The 18429-nt window shown below is 56.4% G+C and overlaps 1 protein-coding gene across 3 annotated transcripts; it reads left to right on the top strand.

The window, feature by feature from the left end:
- The first annotated feature begins 10 nt into the window (after window positions 1-10).
- TMEM43 (transmembrane protein 43) lies at window positions 11-17558 on the top strand. 3 transcript variants are annotated; one of them, XM_042911783.1, is made up of 13 exons: window positions 11-226; window positions 4449-4598; window positions 5495-5629; window positions 6278-6372; window positions 7401-7450; window positions 7713-7782; window positions 8590-8660; window positions 9547-9668; window positions 9945-10019; window positions 10631-10732; window positions 13215-13332; window positions 13643-13999; window positions 14356-14812. In XM_042911783.1, the coding sequence occupies exons 1-12, from the start codon at window positions 215-217 to the stop codon at window positions 13960-13962; spliced, it is 1320 nt and encodes a 439-aa protein (XP_042767717.1). In that variant the 5' UTR covers window positions 11-214; the 3' UTR covers window positions 13963-13999; window positions 14356-14812. The 3 variants fall into 3 exon arrangements, with proteins under 3 accessions (XP_042767717.1, XP_042767724.1, XP_042767706.1); XM_042911790.1 differs by lacking the exons at window positions 13643-13999; window positions 14356-14812 and adding an exon at window positions 15486-17558; XM_042911772.1 differs by having other exon boundaries at window positions 13643-14818.
- Window positions 17559-18429: the final 871 nt, after the last annotated feature.

Raw genomic sequence — 18429 nt, 5'->3', positions numbered from 1 at the left:
AGCACCTGATCCCAGACTACATTTACCAGGAAGGGTTGCGGCGCGCAGGAGCAGAAAAGTTGTGGCTCACGGTCGCACGTCCTCCCAGATTCTGGGGTTCACGCGGGTTTTCGCAGCTGTCCGGTAGGCGGTAGGCCGCTGAGTTCTGTACTCAGGCCATCAACCCCTTCCGCAGCTGAGCAGAACAAGGGTGAGCGGCGAGCCGGGTCTCACCATGGCCGCGAACGTGAGTGTCTCCTGGTCTGCCGGACCCCACCCAGACTTCCCCATCTCCCGGGGCCTCTTCCCCGAAGGGGCCGTCTAGGTCCATCTTGCCTGCCTGGCCCTCCTCCGTGCGGCCGGTCCATCTCCCTCTGCATGCCCTTGTCTCGGCCTTCCGGCAGCTAACCCGTCTGTTCATCTCTCAGTGTGCCCGGACCTCGACGTCGGGCTGTGCGTTTGCGGGGAGAGAGACTCGGGAGCCGTTGCTCCCAGCACTGGGATCGCCTTGTGCGCGGCGCCTGCCCGCAGCCCCTCCTTTCATTCCCAGTGCCCACCTGGGCCCTTGGGCTTCCCGTTTACACACGGGTTTTGGGAGCTGGACGGGACCTCCGAGGGAGCCGGTCCGCGGGAAGGGTGGGGAAACCTACATGGCTCAGGTGGGGCTGTCCATCAGCTGACAGACGGGGCTGTGCGGGCGGGCCGTGAGCTCCGCGCCCTAGGGAAGCGTGTAAACCGAGGCTAGAGATGCTGCAAAGGGATGCGGGCGAGACTGAGAGTAGAGGAGTTAGGATGACTGTGGGAGGGAGCATTTCCCCACTGCCGGGCCCCTTGGCCTCCTAGGGTGTGTTTGGTTAGAGAGGTCCTGGCTGAAGGTGGTTCCCTTCAAAAGGCTGCTGGCCCTTTCTCCCTGCAGCCAGCCTGTCTCTCGGGAACCTTTCGATTGAAGCCCAACATTCATTCAACAAACCGAGCAGTGGGAGGAGCAGCGCCTCCCGACGGGAGCGCTGGGTGTGGGAGAAGCCTGGTGACTCACCACTCCCCCTCCTCTGTGAAAGTGCTTCTGGAGCCAGCCCTGGTGCCCTGCCAGCCCCAGACGCTCCCTCCCTCCTGCTTAGCTGGAGCGTCCTAGCCACTCTCCCCTGACCTGTTACACCCTCTTGCCAGACCCCTGGGTCCTCTCTGTGCCCCACGCCCCTGAAGAGGCAGGGTTTGTTTCACCCACAGCCCTAGTGTACTCCGCCTCAGTTGGAGTTGTCTGGGAGATCTGGAAACCGTGAATGCTGCACCTAGAAACGCCTCAGGGGTAGTCTGAGACCCAGGGTCTGCCAGGAGAGCCCGCAGTCAGGAAACCAGAGGTAGATTCTGTCCACCCCCACACCGCCGCCACCACCACCACCATATTTTACAGATGGAGAATTTCCCCAGCAGGGCAAGGCACTTGCCCAGGGCCTGACAGCCAGCTTGGCCAGATACTTCGTGAGAAGATGCTGTCCAAAGACAGCAGGCTTGGGAGTCAGGCAGACCTGGGGGGCAAATCCAGTTTCTTCCTCTCAGAAGCAGTGTGGCTATAGTCGCTCTGGCTTTGTGTCTCTTCATGGGATCTGTTCCTGTGAAGTTTAAGGGAGTCAGTCTGTGGTTAGCACGGTGCCTGGTACCTGCCTAACGCATGAGAAAAATCTATCTTCACAGTCTGGCTCGGGTGGCCCTGGTGGGCAGAAACTATCTTGGGTACAGTGGCACCTGACCTGGTCCAAGGAATGTGGATGAGTTTGGGCATCTTCTGCTGCCAAACCTTTGTTGAGTCATCCAGTAGCTGGGTGCACATTTACAGGAGCCACCGGGCCCAGTGAAGAAGGAAGATCTGATGATGGTGGGGTGGAGCGGGGAGGTGCCACAACTTCTTAATCAGTATAACAACAAAACTGCCCTGGGACAGAGGCACTGGTAACCATCTCCTTTTTATAAGTGACTAAACAGGATCAGAGAGGTAGAGCGACTGATGCGACAAGTAGTTTTTAGGGCCCACGTGTCAACCACTGTGCCATCACTCACCGCTCTTTGCTTCTGAGCCTGGAGTGCTCACGGAGGATACACGTGTGTGTTCAACACATATCAAGGAGCCAGCATCAAGGTCAGGGGCTCAAGGGTGGCCTTGAAGGGGAGGAAGAGAGGCACCCGAGGGTGCCCCGCAGGCTAGGGAGATGGCAGAGTGGGTAGCGAAGTGTGGCTGCAGGAAATCGCCATCATCCTCCACTCCAGACCCTCCACGTTTGCCGGGATTTTGGTTTGGAATGTGGGCTGGGTGTGGCATGTCACTACCCACCCTACCCCTCCTGTGGGTTGAGGTATATCCTCCTGTGCCTTTCTTTCTTCCCTCCAAGGCCTTCCATGAGCTCCTCTCCTTGGTGTTGGCTTGTAGAGGTATGCTGAGGGGAGGCCCAGAAGGAAGTCATGCCTTCTGGCTTCCAAGTTTAGGGCTGCACTGCGAATAGCAGGACTGGCTCCCTTCCCTGACCCTCTCTGCAGCAGGTTCCCAGTGTTCAACTCTTCTTACAGCCCAGGAAGTGAGGAATGCAGCTTGGAGCAAAGTGGTAGGAGAGTGGCCTCTGGTCTGTCCATATAGGAAGCCCAGTTCTGCCCCTTAGAGGCTGAGTGATCTGGGCTTAACTGCTGAGCCTCGATTTTCTCATCTGTGAAATGGGATAGCGATAGCTTTCCCATGCCTGGCCTGTAATAGACTGGCATTTGGCCGTTGTCATCATTATGATAGATGATGGTCACCTGCCTGCCTGCATTGAACGGCTCCACTCACGTTTCCCAGGGGTGTGGAAAGTTAAGACCGTTTCTGAATGCAATGGACATGTGGTGTCTGGGAGGCATGGGCTGGGGGTGTTCGGGAACAATCAGAGAATGTGGCCTCAGCCTTGTTCAAGCAGAAACTGACCCGAGTCTCTCTTCTGGCCCCCTGTGCCAGGGGCCTGGCCCACTCTGATCACTCATCTCAGAACCACCTTACACCTTTGTGACTTTGGTCAGCTTACCCCAGCCGTGGGTACCTGTGCGTTCCTTCCTGTGCCCTGGTTGTTGACCTGTCTGATAATTCAGTCCTTTGGTCTCGGCAGCGCTATGGATTGGATTATTATCCCCATTTTACAGATGAGCGAATGGAGAACATAAAGGGGTTAATTGCTCACCCAAGGCCCCATCACCGGTACAGGGCAGGGCCTAGATTCAAACCCAGTTCTTCTGGTTCCAGTGTTCTGCTCTTAACGATGCTAGTCAGCAGGGGACACTTCAAACCATGCTTCTCTTCTTGGCTGGACAAAACCTGACCCACTGACTCTGGAGTTTGAAGCCTACCATGAACCCTCCTGGATGTGTCTAGCCATCCTCATCTCCCCTCCAGCCCATGCCTCCCCAAACCCAGCCAGAGCAGATGGGCAGCCGTGCTCCCAGGACCACCTCCTGCTTCCTCACCATCGCTCAATGGCTCCCCCTGCTGGGGATGCCCTTACCCCAGGATCTGCCTCTCTGATCCCAATCGAATGCCCCCTCTTCTGGGGAGCCTGCCGTGATCTCCCAGCTGGAAGGGGTCGCTCCTTTGGTGCTGGATCTGCTCCTCACCAGACACTCAGCATGGACTAGTACTGTTTGTGCCTGCAACTCGATGGCCCTGCGCCCGTCTTCCCCTTCCCTCGCCGCTATGAGCCCCAGCGTGGCCCTCGGGAAGCTGAGCCACCATTTGTTGAATTGAATTAATAATATATCTCTGATAACCCCTTTGGAAAACCGTTTGGCAAGTTTCTTAAAAGGATACATCTTTTCTATGATCAGCAAGTTCACTCCTTTGTGGGTATTCGTTACCCACTTTCCCCAAGGAAAAGGAAAGCACCGTATCTGCATACAGATTTCTGTGTGAATGTTCATAGAGGCATTGTTCATTACAGCTGAAAACTGGAAACAACCAACACATCCACCCACTGGCGACTGAGTCAACAAATGCGGTATATTCTTAAGTGGAATACTGTTCAGCCACGTAAAGGAATGAGCTACTGATACACACACCACAATGTAGTTGAACCTCAAAAGCTTTATGCCAAGGCAGAATCCGGACAGAAAAGAAATTTGTGCTGTATGATGGTCCCATTTACGTCAGGCTCTATAAGAGGCAAGACTGATCTATAATGATACAGATTCAAATACTTGTTACCACTAGAGGGTGGGGAGAGGGGAGTATTGACAGGAAAGAGGCACAAGGTAACTTTCTGAGGTGGTAGAAACATTCTTATCTTGATCTGGATGTTGGTCAAATGGGGTATGCCCATCAAACTATACCTTTAATACCTGTGCATTTTTACTGTATATAATTTCAGTGAAAACTGAATATAAACAAATAGCAGAATTCAACTTATTTTTAAAAAACTAATTTCCATTCTGATTTTTTTAAATACTTTTTTTTCTCTCAGTATTCCAGTACAAGTAACAGGAGAGAACATGTCAAAACTACAAGCAACCCCCAGCCAGGCTTCTTGGAGCGGCTCAGCGAGACCTCGGGTGGGATGTTTGTGGGGCTCATGACCTTCCTGCTCTCCTTCTACTTAATTTTCACCAATGAGGTAAAATGTTTGGGATTCCCCTGTGCAGTATTAGAGAGCAAAGGCTATGAGTCCAGAGGCTGGATGTGGTGACAAGGGCCTAGATTTTACCACAGGCGGGGCCGGGGGTGGGGGTGGCAGTGCTAAATTAGTCAGAATGTTTTCTCTTAGGACTCATGTCACAACTGTCGTAAGTAGGAAGACAAGTGCATTGGTGCACAGGCCTGAAATCCTGGGGTAGCCTCAGCTTCAGGCATGGTTGGATCCAGGTGTTCATGTTGGGTCACTAGGAATCTCCATTTTTCCACTCTTGCCTGTTTTTCTCTTTATGGATTCTTCTTTGGCGGGCTTTTCCTTTGTGGTGGTAAAGATGGCCAACAACTGCAGGGTCACATCCAACCAGCTTAGCAGCCCCGTCTCTTCCAAGACCAACTTAGCAAAAGTTGCAGGGAGATGTTTCAGTGTCCTGGTGTCATCTCAGTCCTCTCTCAGTGTCATCTCAGTCCTCTCTCTGAACTAATCCATGAGGACGATGAACCCGTGTTCCGATTGGCTAAGCCTGGGTCCCGTGATTTGGATAGCACTACAGACAGGCCCATCTAAACCACATAGACTGGGAGGTGAGGGAGAGGGAGAAGGCAGAGAGAGATGGCATAAGGGCACACAGCAGACAGAAGCACCAGCACTGGGTAGCAATGAGACTGGTGAGAGGGTGGCAGGAAGAGAACTGCCTGGGAAAGCAGGAGTCTTGGGTTCCACTTCACCTGTGCCGCTTGCCAGGCCTTGGTTTTCCAGCTGTGAAATGGGGAGATAAGCCCCATGCTTCCCGAGGCCCCATCCTGACATGATACACTGCGGTAAGCATGACTGTGCTGAGCCGCATCTGAGGTGAAATCCCCACTCGCCTTTGCTCCCAGGGCCGCGCACTGAAGACAGCCACCTCCCTGGCCGAGGGGCTCTCCCTTGTGGTGACCCCTGACAGCATCCACAGTGTGGCCCCAGAGAATGAGGGAAGGCTGGTGCACATCATCGGCGCGCTGCGCACGTCCAAGGTAGGTTTGGTGAAGTTTTCTGACCTGCCGGAGGCTCGGGGCGCATCGCTGGTTGTTGTCTGGTTGGGGCTTTTAAGCACGTGGGCTTTGGAGAGGGACACGCAGGTGTGATTCCCGGCTGCCCCACTCAGCAGCTGTGTGGGCCTGTCAGTCCTGAGTCTCAGCATCTTTCTCTGCAAAATGCAGACAATAACTAACAAACTGGGGGGCCGGCTTCAAGGATTTGGTGGGATCAGATGGCCAACCCCTTGGCCCAGTGCTCGGCGCGTGGCAGGAGCTTCACGAAAAGGTGCTTTAGCGGTTACGATAACACGTGTGTCTAGCACAAGGCCCGAAGGTACTCTGGTGATTGGACCTCCCTCTCCTGTTTGAACCCTAAATACCCCGTGATTGGCGCCAGGGCATTGGTCGTGCAGCCCGAGCCGGTGCTGTGAGGCTCCCGGCCCCAGGCGCTGGGCATTGTGGACTCGGGACAGGCAGCGTCACCTGGTCCTCCCACCTGAAGCAGCTGTGGTACCTGCCTCCGGGCCCTGTCCTCCCTGCCTGTTTTTCATCCAGTCCAGCTTCCTCTGGCATCCTGGGCTGGTGTGAGCCTTGTCCTGAGTTTTGTGTTGCTTGTGTGTTTGATTTGTTTGATTCTTTTTGAAGCTCTTGTCGGATCCAAACTATGGGGTCAACCTCCCGGCTGTGAAGCTGCGGCGACACGTGGAGATGTACCAGTGGGTGGAAACCGAGGAGTCCCGGTGAGCTGGCAGGGAGTGAAAACTCCGGGATAAGAGGTGCAGACGTCAGATGTCAGGATCAGATGCAGGTGGCTCTTTATTTGGACACTTCTGGAATTTAAAGTATGGTATCTTCCTCTCAGAGGGGGCGCCTGGGTGGCTCAGTCAGTTAAGCAGCCGACTTCGGCTCAGGTCATGATCTCGCGGTTTGTGGGTTCGAGCCCCGCATCGGGCTCTGTGCTGACAGCTCAGAGCCTGGAGCCTGCTTCAGATTCCGTGTCTCCCCCTCTCTCTCTGCCCCTCCCCGGCTCATGCTGTGTCCCTCTTGCTCTCAAAAATAAATAAACATTAAAACAATTTTTTTTAAATCTTCCTATCAGAAGTGTTGAATCATCCCCAAGTTATCAGCCAATGATCTTCTGTTTGGAGGTGGCAGAAAACCCAATGCGAGTGGGAGGATGGGTTAGCTTCCGTGTCTAGGGAGTTATGCAGGGCTGCCCAGGCTTGAGGCACGACTGGATCCAGGCACAAACAGTGCTTTCCTGCGTGTGGGTTCCGTGCTCTCTCCCGTGACGGGGCAGAGGCGGCACTGGGTTACATCCTGTGCATTCTGACAGAAGTCTGAGGGCATCTGTCATTAGGCTGGAGTCACTTGGAGCTGAGCAACGTGGACTGTGAGTGAGGGTGGGGAGGTGGTTAGGGGAGCCAGGGCAGCTGCAAGGGGCCCTCCGTGGGGCTGGCCTGGGGCAGAGGGTGCAGCGAGGTGTCTGAGCCCAGAGGGCAGGGCTGCAGCCCTTGGCATGAGCCAAGTGGAGCCACATTGCAGCCCAGGAGGATAAAGCTCTTTTCTCCAGGGTGGGCCTTTGAGGGATGGAGCTGGCTGTCTGCCCAGGAGTAAGCACCTGTCTCTGGCTGGTACAGACAAGGCTGGCTCCATTTGGAGATTTTGACCTCGTGGGCCCAAGTTGTGTCCAGCTGGAGAAGCTTAGACATGGGACTGCCCTGGGGGTGACAGGCTAACTCTGGAGTGCCCTGTGCTTTCCCCACAGGGAGTACACCGAGGACGGGCAGGTGAAGACAGAGACGAGGTACTCCTACAGTGAGTACCGGGCCCCCACCATCCCTGCACACATGTGGTCTCTGCCCCTGGCCGAGGCTGACGGCAGTGGGGAAGGCGTGGAACCAGATGTCGGGATCACTGGGTGTCGGTCCTCAGAGTCTGGCTCTGTCATGTGTCCACTGAGGCTCCAGGAGCTGTCCCTCCGGCCCTGGAGTGGCCAAGGGCTTGGATAAAAGGACACAGAGCCTCAGACATGTGGCCACTCTTACCATGGTTCCTGAGTTCCCTCTCCCTGTGACAGACACCGAGTGGAGGTCAGAAATCATCAACAGCAGAAACTTCGACCGAGAGATTGGCCACAAAAACCCCAGGTGAGAGGTGGCCCTGAGCACAGCCTTGCTGGCCACTGGCGGGTCCCCAGCCTCAGCTTCCTCAGCAGAGTGATGGGGTTGAGTTCCTTCTGCCTCGTGAGTTGATGCAAGTCTGGGACACGGTTCTGAGGCCAGTTCCTGCGCTGGGCACCGGGAACGCGGAGGGAAATCCCGATTCCTGACCCCCACAGGCTCCAGCAGGTCACGAATGTAAGGCCTGGACTGAGTGCTGAGAAGCACTTGCACATACAGTATCCGGGAAGCATTTGTTAACAGCCATGGGGATGGGAGGACAATCAGGAAGGGCTTTCAGGAGGCAGTGGCATTTGATCTGGGCCTTTGTAGGATTTGGGCAGAAGGCAGTTAGCTCAGAGACACGGGGGTGGTGAGATGGGCTTGGCGCTGGAGCGTGGCTGGAGCCGCGGGCAGGCCTGTGCCCGGAAGGGTCTTGAATATGCACAGTTGAGCTTGGGAGCTACCTGGGGCTGGGAAGGCTGGGAAGGGTCAGGGACGATGTAGAGAAACACAGAGGGTCCATGTGACGACTGGTGGCTGGGGTGGTCCAGGCTGGTAGGGGTCTAGATGTGAAGCTCTGGGGGACAAGAGACAGGAGGAGGGTGCTCCGCCAGTGAGGGGACAGGAGCGTCCGGGGGGTAGATCAGGTGGTAAAGACAAGACGTCCGCAGTGCCTGGGCCAGTCGGGACTTGCAGGAGCCCCGGGGTGGAAAACCTGCCCAGCGCAACCCAGAGAGACGGCACAGCCCCCGGCCAGTGCCCCTCTCCGTCGACAGCTCCTTCTCTTCACAGCGCAATGGCAGTGGAGTCATTCACGGCTACAGCCCCCTTTGTCCAAATTGGCAGATTCTTCCTCTCGGCGGGTAAGTTTCTGGCCCCTTCAGATGAGCCAACAGCACCCAGAGGCCTTGTGCTTCTACTTGGCCACCTCCCAGGAGCTGGGGTCCCCACTGCCCTGGATGTGGGATCAGCCTGCACTTTCCCGGCATCGTACTTTGGGCTGGGGGCCAGAGGGAAGGCAGACCCCCAGGAGGTGGGGGACTTGTGCAGAGCGGCCCCACCTGAGCCAGGTTCCTTTGAAACACGGTCTCTTCCAGAGAATAAGTACCAGGCACCCCTGGTGCCTGATCTGACCAGACAGAGCTGAGAGCCCTTCCTCAAGCAGCCCCAGAGCCAGCCGCAGAGATAAGGCTGCCCCCAAGGCCTCCGTCTGTGAGCCCCAGCCGGCATCCTGCCCTATGTGAGGGAGAGGGTGGTTCACTGTAGGCCCCCCAGGTGACACCAAGGAGAGGCTTTCCAGGGACAAGGAGGCACCACCAGCCACCTGGGTCTGTCCCTGGGCCTGCCCCAATAGAGTGGGAGAGAAGACACATAGGCCCCAAATAGCCAGGGAGAGGGAGGACGGGCCGTGCCCTGGGGCCTGGCTTGTCTGCCATCTGCCCTGTTGCCCAGTCAGTGGCTGCTGTGCCTGTAGTGCAATGCATACAGCAGGGGAGCCAGGCTTGGACAGGTAGGGGGATCTGAGGCACAACAGGTGCAGGGCTCGGGCTGTTTCCAGAGCTGCAGCCACTCCCACCGGCTGGAAGGGGGACGGGGAGGCTTTCCTGGAGGAGATGGAGACTGAAAGGGGCCTGCAGTACGGAAGGAGGGATTGGGGAGGGTGCTCCCGGAAGGCGGTCGGGCTGAAGGGTGTACCGCTCGGGGGCGTTGTTTGCACAGCATCGTTTGTAACTCCCGCACGCTCCTCAGGCCTCATCGACAAAGTCGACAACTTTAAGCCACTGAGCCTGTCCAAGCTGGAGGACCCACACGTGGACATCATTCGCCGGGGAGACTATTTCTACCACAGCGAAAACCCCAAGTATCCAGAGGTACACAGGGGCTTGGGCTGTTCACACAGCAGAGGTGGGGGCCCTTACAGTGCCAGCCCCCGGACAATACACAGGAGTCGCATTCCTGCTTGGGACTCTGATTTGGTTCAGTTGAATCCACTTGGCCAAATGAGATTGGAGGGGAGAAGCCTTGAGATGGGAGCCCCTGGGCCGAGGTGTGGAGGTGGGAAAAGAGCTTCGGCTCTGGGTGCTGGGGACACAGGCCCAGGCTGACTGCTCCCGGTCTCAGTCAGCCCACGTCTCTCCCACCCCCAGGTCGGAGACCTGCGCGTTTCCTTTTCCTACGCGGGGCTGAGCGGCGATGACCCCGACCTGGGCCCGGCTCACGTGGTAAGTGGCTTCCCCAGGGCAGACCCAAGCAGGGCGTCCTGGCCTTCCAGGGCACAGGCACCACGTACAATGCCGTGAACACTTTGGACCCTTCCTGCAGGAAGTGTGTGCCTGTGCTCACACCCGCACACAGACGGCTGTGCCTTGGAGCAGTTTCAGAGCTCCGTGTGCTCCACAGCCATCCGGGGACATCCATGGGCCCCAGGCTAAGAACTGCTGTTGTAGGGGGACCTCCTAATCATGCCTGCCCAAGTTCTTCCAATCACATGCAGCTCTTTCCCCCACCCCCGCCTCCCAGCCCCCAGCCCCCAGTTTTTGCTCTGTAAATACTTGGTCTCCGGTTCCTGACCCTGTCACATGCAGTCCCACCCCTGGCCCCAGCCCCTGCCCCACACTGACACATGCTTCTTTTTGCCAGGGTCTTCCCGGGAGCTTGAAATGAAGCAGCTCCACTGACCTCTGGGGGGCAGGTGTGCCCCAGGCCGATAGGTGGAGAGAGGGGCTCCGGGCTGGCACGGGTCTCCTCACTGTCTCCCCCGGTTGGCACTCGGAGGGGTGCCGGCACCCGGCCCGCCAGTCCCCTCAGCTCTAACACTGAGTTCTCCCATCAGGTCACTGTGATTGCCCGGCAGCGGGGTGACCAGCTACTCCCATACTCCACCAAGTCTGGGGACACCTTGCTTCTCCTGCACCATGGGGACTTCTCGGCAGAGGTGAGTTGCTGCTGCCTGTCTGTGGGATGGAGGGGCAGGCATCTCCCTCCTTCCCTCTCCCCTCCCGTGGTTATTTAATAAGCTCCCACACTGGAGGGCGTAGCCAGTGCAATGAGGCAAGAAAAAGAATTGGAAGGAGCAGGAATCTCCCCATATGGGCAGCGGACTGTGTGTAGGATCGTACTTTGGGCATAGGCCCAAAGGATGCCGACCGAGGATAGAACAGGGGGCACAGCAGACCCCTCCTCCTCAGGCTTCCCACCTCCTGGGGGGAGGGACCCATCAGAAGAAAGAGCGAGTGAGGACACCGTGTGCTGAGAGCTGCGTAGGGGAGGCAGATGCTCTGAAAAACGGACAGGATGATAGAGCTTCAGAGTCCCCATCTGTACAATGGGGAGGGTCATGTCTCACCTAAGTCCCTAACTTGTGATTAGTTCGATTGCATGCCTTAAAAGTTAGCCCCTCTTTTCCAGGCAGAAACCCTTCTCTTCAACAGAAAAATTGTTTTTACATTGTCGATGAACACAGTGTATCACTGGTGGGAAATTCTGTATGTGCCTGGAGCAGGATTACAGGACTTTTCAGTCCATAAAGCTTTGAGAAGGAAAGGCAGTGGGTAGGGGTCCAGGCATAGCTGTGGCCCATTTGACTGTCATCGTCCTTCTCACTTCGGCCCCTGGCCCCAGGTGATGATGGGCCTCACCTTGTCCTCTGTCCAGCCAGGAACAGGGTGTGGGCAGGCTGCCACCCAGGAGCCCGGTGACCAGCCTCAGGGTGGGGCTGCCACCTCCCAGTTGGGCAGCCGTGAGTCACCCTTTCCATGGCAGCTCTCAGGGAGTCTCTAAAATTAGGAGGCCCTGCCCAGGCTTCTCTCTCTCCTGCAGCCCCAGCCCAATCCCGCACTTCAGTCTCCTGCAGGTGGAGGCCCAGGTCTCAGAGCCATTGCCCCCAGAGAGGAGTGGGTGGGGCTCATGGCCTGCTAACTCCCAGGAAGGCAGGCTCAGGCAGTGCTGACCACCCCAGGCCTCCAGCAGCACAGGGCCTGGGGTCTCCTCAAAGCAGGGAGAGAAGGCCCGGAGCCAACGAGGTGGCCAGGGCCCTGAGGAGAAACCCAGACCCCGCGAGTCAGGATGCCCAGATTCCAGCCCTGGGGCCAGGAGGGCTCAGTGTGGACAAATGTGGACACAAGCTGGCCCTAGCTCAAGCCCTGGTCTGTCTTCCACTGGCTACAGGACCTTGAACCAGTTGTTTATCCTCTTGGATGATAACAATGATGATCCTTATCTTATTTGGTTATTGTAAAGATTATTCATTTATTCAGAGCCTTGGTTTCCTTATCTGTAAAATGGAGATAAGTGTGTCTACTTTGTGAAGTTTTTTTGAGGATTAAGTAAGGCAGTACTTGTAAAGCACCGAGGACAGCAACTGATAAATGGTAAGCAGTAGATGTTAGCTGTCCTTATCGTTATTGTCATAGAAGATGGGAGTGCTCTCTATAGAAATGACATTAAGGCTGGCACTGGCAGAATGTGTAGGAGCTGGCTGGGTATGCTCTAGGCAGAGCAAACATATGTGCAAAGGCCCTGGGACAGAAGGACACTTGACCTGGACCCCTGACAGGCACCAGGGTCTCGGCAGGTTGCCATGGGGAGGAGGTGGCGGAGGGGAGGAGGCTACTGCAGCGGTCCTGGTGAGGGTGACTGTGGTGAGAGGTCTGGGGAAATGTGGACGCAGCATTGACAGGACTTGCTGACAGGCCGGATGGGAGGTGGTCCTTGTGGGGAGCAGCAAGCCGAGTCTGACAGCCCGGTTTGGGCTTGTGCAGGCGGTGGGCAGTGGTAGCATTTGCTGAGGTGGAGACAGGAGGAACAGGTCGGGGGCTGGGGGGAGGCTGCAGTGTGGGTGTCGGATGGCATGTGAACAGCAGGAGGCCCCGGGCTGCAGCTAGAAACCACGGGGCGGGGGTGGGCAGGGTGGTGTTCTGGCACGGAGGCGCCCAGAAAATGGTTGGGACCCACGGGGAGGGCGCGCTGTGAAACTCCAGCGTGCAGAGGGCAGGCAGAGGGAGGGGGGCAGCTGTGGAGACTGCGAAGCAGCGGGGGAAACAGAGCGAGGTGCCCAGAACCACGTGAGGAGCGGCCAAGGTGAAGCGTCACACAGGACGCACTATTGGGGATGGTGGTAAATGACCCCAGAAAGGAACCACTGGAGGAAGGAGGTTGGGGATCATTCCGGATGAGGTGGTGGGCTAGGGACTCCTACCTTCCACAGAGGTCTCCTGCCCCATCCTGTGCTGTGCGAGATGGGCAGACACCTAGGCCCGGGCAGGAGACGTGCCCTTACCTCCCCTCGTCTTCTCAGAAATGGCCAAACGGCTCCTGGGTTGGGATGGACCCTCTGGCACCTGCCCTGCCAGCTAGGGAGGCTGGTGGCCCCTCAGAGACATGAGACGTGACGCCCCTTCCCCCGCCTTGCCCTGCAGGAGGTGTTTCGTAGAGAACAAAAGAGCAACTCCCTGAAGACATGGGGCCTGCGGGCCGCCGGCTGGATGGCCATGTTTATGGGTCTCAACCTCATGACGCGGATCCTGTATACGCTGGGTAGGTGTGCAGGGACAGGCGGGGGCATCTTGCTCACCCTCATGCAGCCCACATGCCTCCCTTGCACTTCTCACACCATCTCTAACCCTTTCCGGCCTGCTGCGGTGCTCTTTGGGGCAGAGGCCGGGCATTTGGCCCATGTCTGGGTCCCAGTGCACAGCCCTGGGATGAACCGGCAGAGGAAGACAGAGACGATGGACAGGTGCTTTCAGGGGCGGGGGCGGGGTGGGGTGCCAACTCCTGGGAGGGAGTGTGTGGGAGGGTTCGGTGTGGCTCCTGTGATCTGAGGGTCTGGCCCATCTGTCCCCAGCTGACCCGCTCATTCCTTCAGCCCTTCATTCCACAAGTGAGCAGCCCCGACGAGGAGAGCGGCCAGGCTTTGCAGTGAGCCAGCTCTGTCACGTCAGAGCTCTGCATACTCGGGCCATTCCCCTTCCTGCCTCAGCATCAGTCACCTCACACCTAATGTGCAGTTTTGTGAAATGTTTGGCAAATAGGAAACACCCCAAAACTTTTATGCTTCCTCACCCTAAGACCTGGGCTAGATTCGGGGCAGCCAGCAAGTTGGAGTGCGAGGCAGAGTGCTGGGCCGCTCACTCGGCACCCGTGAGCCCAGCAGTTGCCAAGTGACCCAACCTGGCACAGGACTGAGGCCCCAGTTGACTGAGTAAGCACTAGCCCCACACTGTTGATCTGGGCGGACGGGGCTTCTCAGGGGACTTGTGTCCAAGCCTTTACCCCAGTGTGTCTGTGTCCAGTCCGATAATTCCGTCCAGCCCTCGCCAGGCCCCAACAGAACCCTCTCCCCCATTTACCCTTTCCAGTGGGGGGTGGGGGGGAGGTCTGGCTGCAGTACATCCCAGGCTAGGAGGGAAAAGGACACTTCCTCCCCTCCAAGGCTTTCTCCGGACAGCTGAGTTGTGCTCAAACCAGCCAGACGCATCTTGCGCGCCATTTGGGAGAGATTAGAATTTGATCAAAATCCTCCACCTTTCCTTTGCATTGAACGCGACCTTGGGTTAGGCCATTTCCCCTCTCGGAGCCTCAGTACCCCCACTGCCAGATGAGGAGGTGGGAATCTGTCTCAGAGGGTCCTTTGATTCTGACTGCCCGCGATCCTCCTCTTCGCTCTTCATCTGGGATGCTGACGCTCCAGACCGAGGACAGACGTCAGAGCAGGGACCGATCGGGGAAGCGACGAGCCAGCATTCGTTCACTCCGGCATTCAGTCAGTAAGCACTTACTAAGTGCCTGCTGTGCGCAGGATACCGCTCTAGGCCCTGGAGACTATGCCGTGGGCAGCACAGACAAGGTTCCTGGCTCTGGCACTTTCTAGCTGTAAGACATTAGGCAAGTTGAACTCCCTGGGCCTTGGTGCCCTTGTGGATAGAATGAGGGTGAAACAGTACAGCCTCCCAGGGCAGGCACGAGGGTTTGAGGAGACGGTCCACATAGTGCCTGACACGTGGTCGATGCACAAAAACACGAACCCTGCTTACCGTGAGGCGGGGTATGTGTGGCAACAGACCAAGCTGAGCCAGGGTCCTCTGTTCACAGCGCCAGACCACTGGGGCTTCCTGGAACTGAGTGAAGATTCCCCCTGTGGACTGCCATCAGCTATAGAATGCTTACCTGGAGGGGCAGACAGGCCAAGGACAGGGTAATTCCAGATGGATTAGCCAGATCCTAGACTTTGCCATATGGGGCCAGTGGCCCGTGAGATCCTTGAGGTGGGAGCCAGCTTAAGCTGATTTATTTCCCTCAGCACAGAGCTGTGCGGACAGGTAATGACCCGAATGGCCGAGAAGCCCACCTGGGCACTCACAGAAGGTCCCACCCACAGTTTTCGTCGAGGTGTGAAGCAGGCGTAACTTGCCACCATTACAGGCAGATGTCTTCCCAGACGGATGGCACCGAGACACTCCCACCCGCCTGCTCCCCTGGGGCGGTGCATGGTGCATGGTGTGCCCTCCTCCTCTGGGTCCTCCAGCTCTCATGGGAGCCTGTTCGCGCCACCGTGGCCCCTCCCTCCCTCCTCCTCACCCAGCGACACGGGCCCCTCCCGGTCCGCAGACACAGGAACGATCCGCTGACCTTGTGCGACGCAGAGCACCGTGGCCCCGGAAGCCTCACCACCTTTCTCTTCCCCACAGTGGACTGGTTCCCCGTCTTCCGAGACCTGGTCAACATTGGCCTGAAAGCCTTCGCCTTCTGCGTGGCCACCTCGCTCACCTTGCTGACTGTGGCTGCCGGCTGGCTCTTCTACCGGCCCCTGTGGGCCCTCTTCCTCGGCTGCCTGGCCCTGGTGCCCATCGTCATTGCTCGGACCCGGGTGCCGGCCAAAAAGCTGGAGTGAGGCAGGCCCTGGCCCCCGCCCAACACCCGCGTGCTCCTCAGGATCCAGCTCACCCCCCACCCCCGTGACCCCGCTCCTCGCCCCAGCACGAGCCTGCATCGGTTTTGGATTCTGCGCCCGCTCCGCTCCTCAAGGGGCCACGCCTCGCGGTGCGCGTGGACGTCAGGTTTGGTGCCCACCAGCTCGCGTCTTCCCACCCTCTTTCTCGCCAGCAGGCAGCTCTGGTGAGCGGAGGCGGCAGCTCCCGGCTGGCCATGTGACAGGCGACAGGCATCCATTCCACTTGCTTCCCTCCCTTCCCTCAGGACCGTGTGGCTGCTTCACGTGTCTCGCTTGGCTGATGTCTGCCAACAGTGAGCTGGTGACACTCCACACGGACCTGCTGCCTTAACACTCACCGGCCCCTCACCCTCACCCTTGGAGACAAGTGCCAGGGCTCTGCCCAGCCACCCCTGCCCCGTGATCCCGCGTGGCCGTCACCAGCGGCCTCTGAGCATGCTGTGGTGCCGGACAGACTGGGCACGGGCCCCCACGCGGGGCACCACAAACCCAGTTTGGGCACGGCACCTGACTTGGTACTTAGAAAAGCCACCAAGGTCACGGTGAAGAAGCATGGGATATTTGTTGGGCTTTATTTACATGTAGTTGATAGTTTGGCAGAAACTTCTTAGTGTGTAGGATTTCCAAAGCTCTCGTTTGTTATGTTTTTCTTTGCTACGCTTCATGTGTATTTTCCTACTCTAAGAGGGTGTTGTTTCAAATAAGATTTAAAAACACAAAACACTGCTTGAATGATGAGCACTTGAGACTGTTAGAGAAAAACTCCTCTTAATCTGTCAGTTGAAGTTAATTCAGGGCACAGAGAGGTGTAAATGGGGGCGTGACTTACTGCTTAAAAAAGAGTCACCTCCGTCAGAACTCTGGTCACTGGGAGGCTCCAAGGTGCTTTTGAAGCCAGCATTGGCGAAGGGATCCCACTCTGGGAGGAGAGGGGAATTTGGAGAAGGTGGAGAGAGGCATTTCCGTTTATCCTCTGGCATCAGAAACTACCGATTTACTTGAAGATGGTTTTGAGTTTTCAGTCAACCGTTCAAGGAAAAGGCTGGACGCTTTCTCATCCTGAGTGGGCTCCCTCGTGCCCCCATCACCCCAAACCAGAAATCTGAGACCTGATGCTTGTGCAGCGCCCGGGCCTCATGCCTTTCACTGTGGGAGGCGTTCACACTAGCAGCTGGCCCCCGGGTAACTCCTGTTGTGCCCGCGTCCACAGCTTCTCTAAGTAAAATGTACCCACTTCATTGCGCTCCTGCTGTTTCCCAGCTACTCTCACGCCCTCTGAAGCATAAAGTGTACCGTCACCTTGATGTCTCAAAAGGTCCTTCGTATATCCTTTATCTGTTTATTACTTGGAAACTGTTCTGCCTTGCTGGGAGCGGTCGCTTTAGCAAATTAGTTGGTAGTTGAGTGAGTGATGGGAGACCTAACAATCTCTCATCGGCCTGGGAGATCTGTGGTGTAACTTCAGGTTCTTCGTGCAGAGAACAGCTGGCCCCAAAGAGGACTTAGCTGGATTTAAGAATCGAAACAGTATTCACCACTGTTTATCACGTGAGCAGTTGTCATCGAGTGTCTCCTCATGAAGGATGCTTTTGGAAAACAATACAACTAGACGGTGGCTGAATACAAACTCTGTGGGATTTGGTTTGTGTAATTTTTTCTAGTACAGATTTTAAATTACTGCGAATTTCAGTAGTGTTCTTAAAGAGCAAAATAATGTTAAGAAATGTTTGAAGTCTTTGGGAAATCATGAAATTTGTATCGTATTTGTATTTTTGATAAAAATTCAAAATAAATTTCAAAAGAGCTTTTATAGGACCTTGCTGTTACTTTTTTTTTGAAATTTCTATCTTAAACAGTTCAGCTGTAGAACCGATGAAGGACTGTGAGTTTTTAGAACTCCGTTTTAAGTAGCTTTTAGTGGTTAAAATGGGTTTCAATTTTTCTGAAAAGGGCAACTCGTCATTTTTAACACATGCTTCGTTTTGGATTGACTCAAAGTAAATGACTCAGACTTCACGCAGCTTCAGAATGCATCAGAAGAGGTGGATGGAGCCACGGTGTGGCACAGTGCAGCAGGCACCCTGGACGTTAGGTTGGCACAGAGCCGGGTTCCAGCCCCAAGTGTGCCACTGCCTGGCCGTGGCTGTGTGACGCTGGGCCAAGTCCGCGATCTGAGTCTCAGCTTCCTCATCTATAAAATGGCCCCGATGCCTTTCTCTCTTACCGTGGAAAGGACTACATGAGATGAAGCCCACGAAATGCCTGACGTGTGGCATGTTAGTTTTTCACTTTTTGCCTGTTCTTTTTTTTTTTTTAAATGTTATTTATTTTGAGAGTGCACGCGCGGATGGGCAGAGAGAGAGAAGGGGGAGAACCCCAAGCAGGGATTGCGGCTCCATGCAGAGCCTGACGTGGGGCTCAACCTCCTGACCGTTAGATCGTGACTCGAGCTGACATCACGAGTAGGACGCTTAACCGACTGAGCCCCCCCGGGTGCCCCATTGCCTCCTGTTCTGGATCCACGGACAGCTGCTGACTGTCCACGCTGGGGCCGGCAGTGTGTGTCCTTTTTGTGGCAAGATGTGAAGCAGCTGAGTTACTTCCCAAAACCTACTCTCCTCATCTGCGGGACCACTGCCATTCAACTCCCACAAAACAAGTTGCTTACCTCTAGGAGAGCA

Source organism: Panthera leo, chromosome A2, assembly GCF_018350215.1.
Source record: "Panthera leo isolate Ple1 chromosome A2, P.leo_Ple1_pat1.1, whole genome shotgun sequence".
Lineage (NCBI taxonomy): Eukaryota > Metazoa > Chordata > Mammalia > Carnivora > Felidae > Panthera > Panthera leo.
This window is presented reverse-complemented; position numbering and strand designations above follow the sequence as displayed.